Below are 16,148 nucleotides of genomic sequence, written 5' to 3'. Positions count from 1 at the left end.
ATGGTCTGACAAATGATAAACTTGAGTGCCCTACTTCTCCTGCCACCAATGAGAATATTTTCAACTTGACAGCTCCAACGTGAAAAAAACAAATGAATCTATCATAACCTGACTGTTTGGGAATAGCATTTTAAAAACTTTCAAAACAAATGCTTTGCTATCTCAGCTGACGTCTTATCCACAGCCTGTTGGCTGCTATTTCACTAATCTATGTCATCTGTAATCTCCTTGCTGCAATCCCCGGTGAAAGGCACACATCTTTTGTTAACACTTTTTGGATTGAGTAAAACCTCAACCCTCTGCCTGAACTCTTTAGGGACACAAAGGGGTTTAATATTCACTCACTGTGTACAAAATGCAACTTAAAAAGCTATCAAACTGACAGAGTCTGCTTTTCTGAAAGGTCATCTGACATGACAGATGGCGAGACAAGAATGTAGATCCAAATCTTTTTGATCTCAGTGGAAGAGTATGTAAATCTGCCTCCTGTCTTGTGCATCAAGATGTAAGGACTTAACCGTCTCCTGCTGGGTAAACTAGACTCAAAATCCTGCTCTCCCTCTGAGCAGAGCCCGTGAACAACCAGTCGAACACAGCAGTGTTTCATAACAGGACTTTCATTCATTTCTGACCTGTGGGCATTGTTTACCTGTGTGGTCTATTATGTTATCAGAGCGCCTGAGCCACAGCCCCACCTCTGTATGCACCTTCTCTTTTGTTCAATCTTTTAAGTCCATTAGGCCAGTAAAGAGGTAACAAAGACAAATGAAGCCTTGCTGGTCAAGCTCATTATTGGAAATCACTCGTCTGTACAAATGTGCTGCTCTGTGCTTACGGGCCTCAGAAGGAGCAGAAGCCATTGCCTTATTCAGCCAAGGAACAACAGTTTGTCTGCGGCTGGACTGCAGTGTAAACTTCAACTTGCCGTGAACCCTACACATCTGAGTGTGCCAATACAGCCACCATGCCGTGGGGTAGGGCTTCCATGTGTGATTTTTTTTTTTTTTTTCACTTTTTAAATGTTTAAATTTATCTTGAATGCACTGTGAGCAAATTTCTTGGTCTTACTCTAATCTCTGTTTGTCAGTATCATCTATAACAGTGGCCTTTTCTTGGTTTTCTTTCTGGTTTTCTCTTTGTCAAACTGAAAATCAGTAAAACTTGTTAAACAAAAATGAGACACTGTCACGTATATTTATTGTCCATTGGTTTGCACATGGAGGTGGAGCCCATTCTTAACTCCCCTCAGTGCCCAAATCAGGTCTCATGAAGAGCTCTCTGTGTGACCTTTAGAGAGTGTTGTATCAGCAGTCTCAGCACTACACGGGGCCTTGAAATTTGCACAGGTTCACCTCAGTTTACGCTTGCTGTAATTGATGCTGAGAAGGTCATCTATAGGCATTAAATATTGGCATCTGGCCGTGGCGCAAGAGGAGAGAGGGGGATGCAATTAAACAGCCTTTTTTATTCGCGCTGGTGAAAGCATGCACTGTAAGTCGTGTAGCCGAGTAGCTGAGTTTTTATGTGCACATAGCGGGCTTTTGCAGAAGGCATGCAGTTAATTTTTACACTTGCCTTTGAGTGTGACTGATATCACTCCTAGAAGGTGATTATTAGGGAAGACAGCAAACAGGCAAACAAAATTTTACATGAAGAAACAAAGCAAAACAAAACGCAAATCATACAGTCTTGCAGAATGAATATGAGGATACTTAGTATTCATATGCAAATTATATTCCTTGGTGCAGAAAATATATTCATACAGCTTTAAGGGTCCTCCTAACTCACTCCTTCTTTTAATTATTGCACCCCAGATATCTAGAAGGGGGACATTTCGTCGAAATGTGAATTTCTCTTTGATACAATCCCGCTCCCTCAAACTCTCTATGGGCTTGCATACATTTGAAGCACTGCAGGCAAGCAACCCCTGGGGTAAGACACGATCCTGTACAGTGCTTTGCTTGTGTTTTCACCTTCAGCAGCTAGTCCTCCCACTATTGTAATGGGATTAAATTATATTGTATACACCAGGAAAAATTTGGTCTTAAACCTAACAAAACTGTTAAGCCTGAGGAAAAAGCTTCCTCTGCCACTGTGGATGGTGAAGACAACTAAGGGGCATCTGAAAAAAAAAGTGCAAGTATAGCAGCATCCTGGGATAAAAGACAGGGAGAGATGCCATAAATGTACCTTTCATGTTGGCCCAACTGGAGCCACATATGAACAAATTCAGTGAAGAACAACCGTTATTTATTATCACCCTGTGTGAATCCACAATTTTGTTGATGATAACAACAGCGAGACAAGAAGTAGGTTAACAAACAAGGCCACTACAATGAATCCAGATGTACTGTTTTGTGATCTTTGTGCTAATAGTCCTGCCACATGGTCTGTTTTGACAAGCTCAGCTATCTCACATCAGCCATGGAGCAGGCGCTGATCCTCTACAAGGCCGTGTGAACCAAAACATGAATGTGGTGACAGCCTCTAACGCTTACACTTTGATTAAAGACACTCAGCAACTTCTATTTCCAAATCAATTGTCAGGCTGATGTGGATTACATGAATCCCGCTCTCACTGCAGAAGGCTTAATCCACTACTGATTTGCTAACTATCGCTCTCTCGCTCGCTCTCCTTTTCTCTCTGTGTGGCCGTGCTTGTTCTGTCTAATGCCTGGGGAGATAAGCATGATTCAAATTGCTGGCATCATGAAAGGTATTGATCTCGTCTTTGATATTTACTGACTTAACAGAGGTCACTCTGATCAGCAGTGTGGCTGGGCGTTTAGGAGTAAAAGCTGCACGATCCCCAGAGTCTGATGAATCCTTAGCAAACTAAACATCTCCATCTTAATTTTTTTTTCTTTACTGTAAAATTGTGCTTAATTTGCAATACTCTTTTGAAATAAAGCTAATCTTGTGCCTGCAGGGGCTTTTTAATGTATTAATATTGCAGTGACAATTGATTGCTTTGCTGTCTCATGGGAATACAGCTGAGCTACAGCTTAATTTATTGCAAATCAATTTGTAATTGCAGTTACATGGGATTATGCACTATAATTGCTGCATATATATTGCCGCAGTGCTCTAATATCTGGGTCTTCTCCAACCTGCTGATTTGCCCTTTAATAACGTATATGACATGTAGACTAAACTAACATAGGAAGCCTGCACTAACCTAGTTCACTCAGATTAGGCTTCAAATCTGCAGTGTGTGTGTGTGTGTGTGTGTGTGTGTGTGTGTGTATTGGTGCAGCCCTGCGTGCCTCATTAGCAGTTGAGAGCTGTGTTGTTTCTGATGTTTGTCTGTTTTACCGGCAGGCTTCTAATTGGCCCAAACAAGGCTGGCTTGCCCCTCTAGCCTCACTCTCTCTCTCTCTCTCTCTCACACACACACACACACACACACATTCACATACATTCACATACAGTAGTTGCTCAGTTCCAAGTTCTTAGAGGTGCTGTCAGCAACTAACCATCACGAAACCCCTCCACCATCACTGATAATAACAACAGTAATCCCACTACCTAGTCCCATAGGCATTATTGCCAGGAATGTGTGAAATAACAAGGGAAGTAAGTTTCTTGTTTGCTCCATGACTGCTGTATTGGGAAATGGTTAAACAGCTCTTCTCCTGCAGTAAATGCATCTTTGCTATCCTGTTTCATACATACATGCATAATGCACATGGGGAGCACTTTGCTAAATCATGAGCAGAGGCTTAATTTGTCATGCACATTGATATAACTAAAGCATATTGCGTCCCTCTGAGTAGAGTGTCTTTGGGACCTACATTATCAATTATTCACTGCGTCTTTTATTACGGTTTAGCGTTCAGTATACCTTTGGCATGAAGGAGAATTACTTCAAATCTGTGACAACTGTATAAAGTCAGTAAAATGGTCATATCGCATAACTCAACATAGCCTTTCCACTCTAATCTACTGTTCTTTGCTTTGGGTTATAATTTCCCTTGGACACCGATTTTCCAGGCCATAAGCACTTCACATTATAAAGACTTCCTTCAAGCAAAATTGATTCATGCTTAATTTAACACAAACACCGTTCTTCCACTGACAACTATTTTCACTGATGCACTTTAACTCCCTTTGCTCGCCTGTAGCCAATAACCTTCCCATGTCATTACCTAGGGCTCTACTTAAAAACTCACTTTGCATGAACAAATATGAGTGGTTCCCCTCTAAGTGAATGGTGCTTAAATTCTCATTTTCTTTATGTATCTCTTTCATCATCCAATCTCTGGGCTATTTCAGTAATGCACCTACAATATTAACACTATGCTGTGAAAAAATGCTTTATCAAACTTCTTGGTGCCAAACTCATCTTTCTTCCTCTGTACACCTATAGAATGATTTAATTTAACGGCAAGATAACTGCTGGGAAATCAGATGCTGATCTCCATCAGATGAGTGATCAGCTGGACTGAAATCAATTGAAAATCTGCCATAATAGCAACGCCAGACAGAGCAAACCAGTCATGCACAAAAAAAAAAAAAAAAAAAAAAAAAAAAAAAAAACTGAGTGAAGCATGTTATATAAATCTATAGCTCATGTGGGAAAAAAAAGACCACTCTCTCCATATGCAGCCATGCGTTCTTGTTGTTATCGACAGCGGGGTTCTGAGGGATTGTCAGTGGGCTGTCAGGACTCATCATGTGATGAAGGATCTCCTCGTGAAGGTAGCAAACAAACAGCCTGTTTCAACAAAATCGCAGCATATTACGATATTGAACTGCAAGACTACTTCTCATCTACGCTTCCGCATGCATGTACACTCTCTTAGGGCATGAATATCACTTAAGTCTGTACGAACTGAAGGCGGATTATTACACACAACACTTCACAAATTCAATACGGTACATTAAAAGTACTTGCAGAGTCAGTGTAGTTCGCACTTCCTGAATCCCCTGTGATACACCCAGCCTTCCACATCTCTAAACATTTAGGCCAGTGTGTTGCAGCAGTGCCTCCTCAACATTTTTTTTTTATATACAAATTCTTGCATTTAATGGTAGCACCCAGTATCACTCACAAGTGGAGCGCAATTCTTATAGTATCCTGTTTTCATGCAAATTTTACATTGCTTCCACTGTTACTCCTTACAGTAAGCAGTAACACTGTAGCAGCCTGGTGGGTCATTCACTTGCTGTGTTCAATATTCAATACACTGCCTTTGTCCTTTATTCTAAACAGGGGCACAGGCTACATCTGCTGATATGGCTGATAAATTGACCAGGGTCTAACATCCTACCATATATTTGGTGGAGAATTAATCACTGTCCTCAGCCCTGTTTCGCTCTTATTTATTCACAGCACCTCTCTGAAATAACATTCATCTTAACCACCCATGTGTCTCATATTCAGTGTTTAAAAAAATCTTTGTTTTCTTAAAATGAGTAAAAACAATCTGACAGTGCATGAGATAATCCCACCTGTTTCCAATGCACTCTTTTCTGGGAACAAGTATAAATATGTCAGAACAAGACAGAATGAGGCAGATCAGCCCAGTGCCATAAACACAAATAAATAAATAAAATGACACTTGATTCAAGAGCATTCTGGAAACAAATTGATTTGCATTAGAAACAAAAGGGATTATCTCACTGGCAGATTTGCTCATGTTTTAAGATTTTAAGACTGCTTATGAGACAAAATGAATTGTTCAGATGGAGATGTTTGGTTTTTTTTTTTTGCAGTGTAAAATCTATGAGAGTTCAGTCTTGTGTCAGCTATTATTCCCTCCAAGCCTAAGTCCTTCCAAGAGAAATTCAGAGAGACTTGAAGCCCTGCAGGAGGACAATTAGAGTCATCTTTCTCTCAGTATGCAGCACTGCCGTGACAGCCAGCTATGAACACATTGCTATGCATTATGCAGCCCCTAAAACTGCACCGTTCGCTGGTCCATGGGGGATCACGTGCCTTATTTTGGGAGCGTGTTGAGTTCACACAACCTGCTCCACCAGCATCCTGCTCCTGGTCCCCAAGAGACATCTTTGGCTTCCCATAAATATCTCTGCAAGATTAGGGAGTGTCTCCAGCACCACTGCATTGTCCCTGAGGGGATATAAGAAATAAAGCCTCTCATCACTTCTGCCTGTACAAATCTGTTGACTCAGATGGATGGTGGCAACTGAGATAGCGCACGCTGCTGATTATTTATGGAGGATCAATAAATGTTGCTGCTCAATATAAGAGGTCAGTGAAAGCCTCAAATGGGACAAATTTCAATATAAGGTACAACTTGGGGGTTGTCAAAATTAATTTAGTTATCATTAGGCTACTAATGCTGTGGACATCACCAGATGTCATCCTCACACCGGTTAATACCAGGCCAAACAAGCTGTGGTCCAGAGCAGATCAGTGTTTTCAGCTGAAACAGGACAGCTCGGAAAAGGTCACACTGACACTCTGAGGTAGGTAAAACTTTGCACGTTGGGTTTAAAGCGTTGCCGTTATTAACTGTAGTGCCACATCACAGACAGTGCAGCCATCTGGCCTGTGCGGCGTCCCTGCCATCATCTCTCCAAAATAAACAACATGACAGAAATGACAACTCATCCTCCTGACCTCAGCAACCTTTGGCTGTAAGTAAACAGTGGAGCTGCTGCTGTCTCTTACACTAGGACTTTATTGTTGTGGATTCAGGAATATGAAATAGTGCTGCTCTGTTGTGTAAGAATAAAGTCCTAAATATGAGAGCTGGATCCCTTTTTAAATTTACAGCGAATATTCAATCAATCATTGGTGCAAGTGGTACTAAAGAATGACAGAAATATAGTCTGCTGTCATCACTGTTAAACGGGTGTATTGTGTTTTGCTTTGGTCATCTCCAAACCCATCAAACCCATGAAACAAATCTTATTAATAAAAATGGGGAATGAGGAATATTTCCCCAGAAACAAAGACATGATCAATCTATAAAGACACATACAACCTGCTGATCATTATTCAAATACCATCATCATCATAGATAGATAGATAGATAGTTAGATAGATAGATAGATAGATATCACAGAAAAAAATGTGTATATTATTAGATTTCACTGTACTGAATAAAACATAATAAAATGAGGAAAAGCAAAACAGTAATAATAGACTTTTAAATGTAAAAGTAGATCTACAGTGGATCAAGTACACCTAGAGTTTAGTAAATTGGCTTATTGTTTTGTTTGTTTGTTTGTTGTTTGGTAGTGTAAAACCGCTCTTGACAGTGCATTATCCTATGAAGCACCCGGCTCTGTGCTATATTTTATGATAGAAGATATAAATAGCAGTTGGGGGTCCATATCTCACACTGGTTTTTGCTGTATGAGGTTGGCCTAGTCCTGTTCAGTTCATCAGCAGCAGGGTTTATGGGTCCCACAGAGTTTCCTCTCCAGGCTGGACGGGGTGAGAGAGACGCTGCTGGGGAGCAGCAGATAATTAACTGTAAAGCAGAGGATGATTTATGTGCTTCCTGGTACGAGAGGAGAATACATGCTGTGTGATAAGACGGTACTGTACAGCAATCCAGCAATCCCAGGTATAATCCTGAAAAGTGAGCAGTGTGCAAAAGTGGGGGGAGGGGCCTGCCGTGGCAGCACCGTTGCCATGGGAACGGCTGTGCGCCCCATTTAGTCTTGTCACAAAACTGTTTTTCTCGCTCTTGTCGCCATCTGATGGAGAGCTGGGCAAAATTCAGTGAGGGTTACCAATTAGTTACTATAGCAACGGATGAAAACTACTCAGTCTATCGTAACATTTCTAAGTGAGACTGAGCCACTTAAAACCACAAATCATGAGTCACTATTACCTAATTAGAACTACTGGTAAAATTGAGATAAAAATAGGTAGGTAATGGAATATTGATTAGTCACAAAAATAATAATAATACCTATATATACTATACATACAGACAAAAGTATTGGGCCATCTACACATGACAGCTACAGGAGCTTTTCTGACATGCTACTCTAAAACCAGAGGCATTAATATGGAGTTGCCCCCCCTTTGCAGCCAGAACAGCTTCCACTCCTCTGGGAAGGCTTTCTACAAGACTTTGGAGTGTGTCTGTCCATTCATGCAGAAGAACATTTGTGAGGTCAGGCACTGATGTTGGACCAGAGGGTCCAGCCATGCCTTTATGGAGCTTGCTTTGTGCACTGGGGCACAGTCATGCTGGGACAGAAAAGGGCCTCCCCCAAACTGTTCCCACAGAGCTAAAAGCAGAGAATTGTCCAAAATGTCTAGGTGAGCTGAAGCATTAAGATTTCCCTTCACTGGAACTAAGGGGCAGAGGCTGACCCCAGAAAAACAAGCCCATAGCATCATCCCTCCTCCACCAAACTTTATAGTCAACACAGTGCAGTCAGGCAGGGAACGTTCTCCTGGCATTCACCAAACCCAGACTCGTCCATCAGACCGCCAGATAGAGAAGTGTAATTGGTCAGTCCACAGAACACGTTTCCACTGCTCCAGAGTCCAGTGGCAGCGTGCTTTACACCGCTCCATTTGACGCTTGGTGTTGTGCTTGGTGATGTAAGGCTTGCATGCTGCTGCTCGGCCATGGAAACCCATGCCATGAAGCTCCTGGTGTAGCCTACAGTTTTTGTGCTGATGTTAATGCCAGAGGAGGTTTGGAGCTCTGCAGTTATTGAATCAACAGAGCGTTGGGACTGAATAAAACACCTGAATTCAGTGATTAAGAGGTGTGCCCCATGCTTTTGTCCATGTAGTGTCCATATAGTGTATATGTGTGTATATGCGAGAGAGACACACACAGAGAGAGAGAGAGAGAGAGAGAGAGAGAGAGAGAGAGAGAGAGAGAGAGAGAGAGGGAGAGAGAGAGAGAGAGAGATTGCACAATGGCCCAATCGGGGTACTGATCTGTTGAACCTATCTGTGCCAAAAAAAAAAAAAAAAAAAAAACAGAAAGAAAGAAAGCCTGTCATTAGGCTATGTCTGGCCCTGAGCTGGTACAGATCCAAATAGTTTTGGTGTTCCACAGAGGGCCTCGACTCATTTCAGAAGCAGTTAAAGCTCAAATAACGGCCTAGCACCTATTTACCGACAGACGACAGGTGATTATCTAAAACTCAAGCACCTATTTACTGTATTTTCCCAAGAGCAGAATAGCACTTCAAGTATCACTTCACAATGAACCGGCGGAGAGTGAGAAAAATGGCTTTGTGTGTGGGGAATTTGGAATAAACTACTGCGTATGAGAGCAGCGAATGAAACATGGCAGCGATTCCAGTTACATATAAAACAATATTCACTTGGTGATTACAGAGGCTGTAAAAACTGAATTTACAGGATACAATTCACTGTTTATTCTGCGCTGACCATTCTGATAATTATAGTGTCCTAATTTATATTTCCCAAGGCGGAAATTTGTTTTCCTCATAAATACAGCCAACAGGGGCGCTTAGTGGTCAGTTTTATCGATTTTTTATGAACACATGTTTTATTCATCGCGGTAATTTAGTATGGCTAATGTCAAAGCTGTGACGTTGCACACTCCAGTACAGTAGGCGGCGACACGCACCTTATACGTTGGCTTGCAACTCGCCATTAAATCACAGAAGAAGAAATTAAAAACAGATATGGCGCGGTGCAGTTGCTCTGTTTACCTTCGACAGCAAAAGTGGAACTAAAGTAAAATGTGAAGATTAGGCAGCTGTGGGTGATAATACTTAGTTAGTCAGTCGACGGGAAACTTGATGATGGCGCTGCGAGGCAACAAAACGAGCTAGCTAACAAATGCGGCCGTTAGCGTTGCCGAGTTACCGGGTTTCTTTTTCGTCTGTTTTGGACAACGTTGCGCCAGGCTAACACCACCACCCAGGGAGCTGTTTTTACTTACATTACCTGTATGCTGGACTAGTGTTCAAGTATTTCCACATAGCAAACGCCAGCGGCTCGAAATACAAGTAAAAAGTCAGCCGCTGGATAGCATTGTGCCAGCTGCCACCTGTCGTGCTGATGCGTGTTGGAGGTTTTATGAAAGTTTAGGAAAATGTCAGTAAACGGGAAAGTGATCCCACACACACCCCTGGCCGTGGACTTCTGGCAGGTGCGGAAGTGTCCCAGCGCGCGCCTCTTCTTCCTGTCGCACATGCACAGTGACCACACGGTGGGTCTGACCTCCACGTGGAGCGACAGGCCCATCTACTGCTCCCCGATCTCTGCCAAGCTGCTCAAGCTCAAGCTGCAGGTGGTTATGATGTGCTGCACCTTGTTAAGAACCTTTGGCTGCTGTGGAAAAGGTGTGTCAGAGCCGTTTGTTGTGAGATGTCCTCTAATGTTAGTGAACATCTCTGTTTGTGCTCAGGTCAAAGAGCAGTGGATCCACCCACTCGAGCTGGATGAACCGTACATGCTTCCTCTGGACAGCATCGGCAAGGAGACGCTGACAGTCACACTGATGAATGCTAATCACTGCCCTGGAGCCGTCATGTTTCTCTTCCAAGGCTACTTTGGCTCTATACTGTACACTGGTCAGTGTCTCAGTGCATGGGGCTGTGCTTTTCATTATGAGGATCCATTTGTGTCACAGTTAGGTTGACATGCACGCTGTCTGTGGAGACTGAACGCGTCAGTCTCAGTTTCAATTTTCAGTTTTATTTGTACAGCCTCAAATCATAACAAAAGTTATGTCAAGGTGCTTTACAGAAACAGATACTGGCCAAATCCATCGACCAAAAACTCCCCCAAGAGAAAGCACAGGGTGACGGTGGCGAGGAAAAAATCCTTTTAACTGGGCGAAAAACCTTGAGCAGAACCTGGCCCTGTGTGGGCAATGATCTGCCTCGACCGGAAGGGTTGAGAGATGGACAGAGAGAGAGAGAGAGAGAGAGAGAGGGAGGGAGGCAGGAGCAGATTACAGGATTTACCAATGCAGTTTCACCAAGGCAATCATAACATTAATAGCAGTGCAATACTGCTATTAAGTAATAGTTACATATAGTAATACTGAGTAATACTAATAATTGGAGTAGTAATAATATGAATAATGACAACTAAAACCTGATGAAAGCAACAGAAGAAGAGAGAAGGAAGAGGTGAGAGTGCAAAACTACAGGAGAGAGAAGATGGCCCGTTAGTAACATGCATGTGACAAAACATTTGGCTATGTCTATACCACTTTAAACTGTACTTGTGGTGACAAAGCTATTTTGACAAAATTTTGCATTGTCTATTTAGATTGCTGACCTGACAAAACATCTCTAAACTGTATATCTGTCATCTTGTTGCACTCCATCATTTTGCCATCCTAATGTGTTGTTGGACTCTTTTGTGAATGTCATGCCTGTGTGTCATTGTTGTTTCACTGTGTTGTTGAATGTCGTCTTGATGTGTTATTCTCTCTGTGCTTGAAAGTGCTGTTGAATGTTGTATTTTTGAAGAAAAGCTTGTAATTCATTGTCTTCATTCCATAGGACTTCATCACTGTACATCGCTGTGGATAAGCATCCGTTAAATAAAAAAAAAAAAAAAAAGAGATGCATGAGTAGCCCACTCTGCCCCACCTTATGAAGTAAATGTCAACCCGCACACAGCCTGCTATATCTATGACTTTTTCTAGTCTATTTAGCTTATTAGCCAACTCATTTTTGTTAACTTATTTAGGAAATCCAAACCTTATTTTAATAAAGATATTATCAATCTTCATAACAAATGACAGAGAGAACTGATTGTGGTAATGGTTTTTCAGACATGAAGTACAGTTCAAAGTTGTATAGATGAAGCAAAGTGTTTTGTCACATGTCCAGTCCACATAAACTGTGCTTGTCAACATAATTTTGGCACAAATGGATCCTCATAATTTGTTGCCTCTAGGTTTTAGAGATTGTTTTGAAAACTATGTCTTGCTAATTGGGATTTGTTAATGCATCATGTATATTTAGTGATGATAATGAAAATATTTTTACATCATTGCATCAGGTAAGAGGCACAATGAAGGACTACATATATATATATATATATAGTGTAATTTTATTACAGATAAAATAGTGTGATATAGATAGGCCGTAAGTAACAGAAATATCATTTCAGGTGATTTCCGATACACTCCTTCCATGCTGCGTGAGCCTTGCCTGAGGACCAACACCACTATCGATGTCCTGTACCTGGACAACACCAACTGTGACCCCACCCGCACCCTGCCCTCCAGGCAGCGAGCCGCCCAGCAGATCAAAGAGATCATCCGCAGCCACCCACACCACAACGTCGTCATCGGTGATTGTTTGAAATACACACTAACGTTTTGCCAAGCATGTGTGTAGGTCCAGTGGCCTCCTCCCCTTGGAGAAAACTTTGAAATTGAGCAGCCAAATACACCATTTCCATACAGACTATGGTGCTAAGAGAATGCCACACATATACATGATTTGGTTGTCTTTGTGGTGCCTTGCAGGTCTCTATACTCTGGGGAAGGAGTCTCTGCTGGTGGAGCTGGCCATGGAGTTTAAAACCTGGATCGAGGTGAGCTTTGAGAGGATGGAGACCCTCAGAGCCCTGGAGCTGCCTGATGTCTTCACCACCGACCCAGGAGCCGGCCGAATCCGTGTTGTGGAGCAGTCGGAGATTGTGTCTGCCACCTTACACCAATGGAACAGAGAGTATCCGACCTTGGCCATCTTGCCCACCAGCAGGCCCCTGGTCTCCTTCCACCCCAACCTCCATGTGGTTCCCTACTCGGACCACTCCTCCTACCAAGAGCTGGAGGATTTTGTCTCTGCACTCAAACCGACCTCTCTGGTCCCCATTGTGGGCAAGGTCCCTGGAACTCTCTCTGCCTTGATGCCCAATAAAAAACGCCATGAAATCCTAGTGCCTGAGTCGGTGCAGAGGTACATGTCGAGGCAGCCTGAGATCGATCACACCCGCTCTGAATGCATGAGCCTTATCCGCAGCCTTATCCGGCCACCCGCTCCCAGGGGGGTGATATTTGAGTCTCCTGTAAGGGACTTCAAGATGTCATCAGAAGGTAAAGCAAGCTCCCTGGAGCAAGATGCTTCTGAGGAGGGGATGGGCATTGACAACGATGAAGATGACTCAGACTGTATTCTTATCGACCTGAGCGAGAATCCCACTCCTGCCAAAAGCCCAAAAGGCGCTGGCAACCTGTGGAGCCTGAATATAGTCCAGACCGTCTCTGAAGAAATGGCGATGGCAGAGTCAGTGCCATTCAGTCAGCTCACCCAGAGCAACTTTGCCCCAGTGGAGATCGTGACAAACACTGTTGCCTCGCTGAAGCCTGTTATGACCACGAGGGGGCCTTTTCAAGTCATCCCCGAGGTGAACGAGGACACTGTGTCAACTGACAGCGACACCAGCCAGCATAGTGGACATGGAACTGAATCGACAGACAGCGTGACATTAATGCAGAGTAGCTCCAATAATGACACCTGTGTTTCATGTGACTGCTTGACTGTAGTACAAAGTGAGTATTTAGAGGAGCTTGAAAGGAGTCTCTTGCTGCTTCTGCCATTCACAGAGGAGGATACCAGGAGTTATGGCGTGCTTGACCGCAGCCTTGTGCAGCAGTTCCGCATCTCCCCTTTGCGCAACTCAGACAAGGACAGCATCTGTAACTAAGGAGGTAGCTGCAAGTTTTTGCTTTACCTCAGGGGCCTGTGTGTGTATGTGGCACAACAGCACGCTATTTCCCTGGTATTTTCCTAATTTGTGGCCATATTCTTGATGTTCTTCCATTCTGTGTGGCTGGTGGTAGCCCAGAAGTTACAAAACTAGGCGTTGTCATCAGAAGTTCACCGGTTAGAGCCCATAGACTGGGCAGGGAAACTCAATGTGAAACACCCTCGCTAAACTACTGTTGAAATGGCCTTGTGTTGCTCACTTTACCTCACATTGCTTGAGTGTTGCTGGTTAGTGGCCAAGAGAAGAAGATGAATATTGTGCTGGCCAGCTTCCAGGTGTGAATGTGGTGGAAAAAATGAATGTGAGGCAGGGAAACTTTTCCCTTGATAAAAGAAATGGTAATTTCTTATTTTAACACCCCATGTTTTCCTTATCACAGTGAGGTTATTCGGTGCTAATCATTGTTGTGCAGCTGATAAGGTGTTTTTTTATTATAAGAGAACAGGCTGCCAAGTGAGGTATTGAAAGCCAGAAATCTCAGCATCTGGTAATTATTGATAAGTACTTAGTGAGTCATTGTATAAATTAGCTGTCAAACCCCTGCATATACTGTGTGTTGTGATATTCTATGCTGCTATAGGATAGAAAAAAATAATGTTGCACCTTTAATTTCAGATGCCATAATATTGTTATGTGTACAGTATACCAGCCAGAGGAGTATGTTGCCTTGACAGTATACCTGCGTGAAGAGTTGTTTCACCTAACCAGCATAGGTCAGGATTGCAAGGATTGTTGGCCTCTCTTCTGCTTCCTAGTCTCAAAGTTGTTGTTTTTTTTTTTTAGTTTGAGATTTCGACAGAAGTTGCTGAACAATGACGGCAGTTTGTAATTCTCTGGTTTGGTTTTTTGTTGCCATCTGTTCACTTGCTAGTGTTTCTGTCCAAGTATGCAGGCTAGCAGTGGCTTTGTTTAAATGGTGGTGGTAATTTTAGTGTGGGTACATTCTTATATAGTCAGATACTCTGGGCTTGGTGTGTGTGTGTGTGTGTGTGTGTTTGTGAAGCTTCAAAGTATTTATCTTCCGCTTGTAAATAAGGTTTCACTTTATCTCATTAGTGCTATTTGTCCAATTATAACCAAGATGTTGAAACAAAGTTAGCGAGTCCAGACAAGGTGTTACCTTGAGCCAGATAGGTCCTTTCACCTTAAATTTATGATACTTTTCCACAATGTGCCAATAGTCCTTTTCGCCTTTAAAGGGCCATTTCAGAATTTTCAAGAGGCCATCATTTTGAAGACTATTCAGTGTTTCGCAGATTATTTTAATGATGCTAATTTTGGTTTCATTTTGGTTTTTGTTCACTACATCTGTGTTTTGGTTGGAGTTTTGTATCGAGTGTAAGCTGCAAGACTAAAACTGCTCACTTTATTACAAAAGACAAAAAGTGTATGTACATTGGACCTATTTGAGTTTTTTGTTTGTTTGTCTTTGTCTTGTTTTGTGTGTTTTTTGCTTTGTTTGCTCAAATTCTTTAGCAGTGGTGTTTCTTTGGTAGTGCACTGCTGAATGAATAAATGTGCCATACTGCTTTTGTCACAACATCCATTGATTTCAGGGATAATCAGTTGCAGCATCCTGTGAATCTCCCAGCACTAAAGAAGCATTCTAATGGGGAACCAAATCATTTATGTTAAGTGATGTGAGGTATCCTCTCTAGCCCTAATACTTATGCTTATTCCTGTCACAGCTTACAACTGTGATAACTTTTTGAGAGAATTATCCTTGTTCCACATTACTAGCCTTGATAACACATGTGATGCTGCTGCTGCTTGTTTCTCCAAATCAGTGTGAAGTTGAACCTTTTTGGTTAAGTGATGACAGAGGCCGTCTGGTCAACGCTGCTTTTACTTCCTTGGCTGAACTGTTGATGTGCAGCACCTGATAAATGGTGCGGACATATAAAAACGTTTATCCATGCCTTAACTTTTTGTTTGGGGGAAAACAAAAATAGTTTTCCTTGCACTGTATTAAAATGAAAACAACTAAATTATAAGTGACTACATAGACTGCCTGTTCTGTAATTGTTGTTACTTTTTGAACCAAGTATTATTCATATGAAAGCCCAAGCTGAATGTGGTGCATAATAGTTTATTACTGATTTTAGAAGGGACAACCAATTTTCTGTATGAGGCAGCACTACCTAATAAACATCATACAAGGAATACAAAGTCCTGATTACAGCCTTTGTGTACGTTTCCCTCAATAAAAGATGTGTTTTCTGTAAATCAAGATTTCTTTGTGTCCTTTTGTAATCAAATCCTCATAACTAAAGGGCTCCGTTACACATGAGCACATAAAGAAATTCCCTCTCAGCATTTTCTTGCACACTGGACATTGGTTTCCTGTGGTAATGCTGTAATTCCCCCATTAGATGGCAGTAGTGTAAGTAAATTGAGCTGATATTTCTGTTCTGTTATCTGAAAGTTACATACTTGCTGCACCACTGACTGGAAAGGGAGGGGGATTTGGTGGATAACAATA

The 16,148-nt window shown here is 42.2% G+C and overlaps 1 protein-coding gene across 1 annotated transcript; it reads left to right on the top strand.

Moving 5' to 3' along the window:
* The first annotated feature begins 9,579 nt into the window (after nt 1-9,579).
* dclre1b (DNA cross-link repair 1B) lies at nt 9,580-15,892 on the top strand. Its single transcript, XM_030056299.1, has 4 exons — nt 9,580-10,217; nt 10,335-10,500; nt 12,059-12,241; nt 12,420-15,892. The coding sequence occupies exons 1-4, from the start codon at nt 10,020-10,022 to the stop codon at nt 13,601-13,603; spliced, it is 1,731 nt and encodes a 576-aa protein (XP_029912159.1). The 5' UTR covers nt 9,580-10,019; the 3' UTR covers nt 13,604-15,892.
* The last annotated feature ends 256 nt before the right edge of the window (nt 15,893-16,148 follow it).

Source organism: Myripristis murdjan, chromosome 7 (genome assembly GCF_902150065.1).
Source record: "Myripristis murdjan chromosome 7, fMyrMur1.1, whole genome shotgun sequence".
Taxonomy (NCBI): Eukaryota; Metazoa; Chordata; class Actinopteri; order Holocentriformes; family Holocentridae; genus Myripristis; species Myripristis murdjan.
This window is presented reverse-complemented; position numbering and strand designations above follow the sequence as displayed.

Bases quoted from the DNA above. Each gene is read 5' to 3' on its own strand.
- dclre1b (XM_030056299.1), top strand. From the start codon at position 10,020: ATGTCAGTAAACGGGAAAGTGATCCCACACACACCCCTGGCCGTGGAC. The intron at 10,218-10,334 runs GTGGTTATGATG...GTTTGTGCTCAG, and splicing joins TGCTCAAGCTCAAGCTGCAG to GTCAAAGAGCAGTGGATCCA. The intron at 10,501-12,058 runs GTCAGTGTCTCA...ATATCATTTCAG, and splicing joins TGGCTCTATACTGTACACTG to GTGATTTCCGATACACTCCT.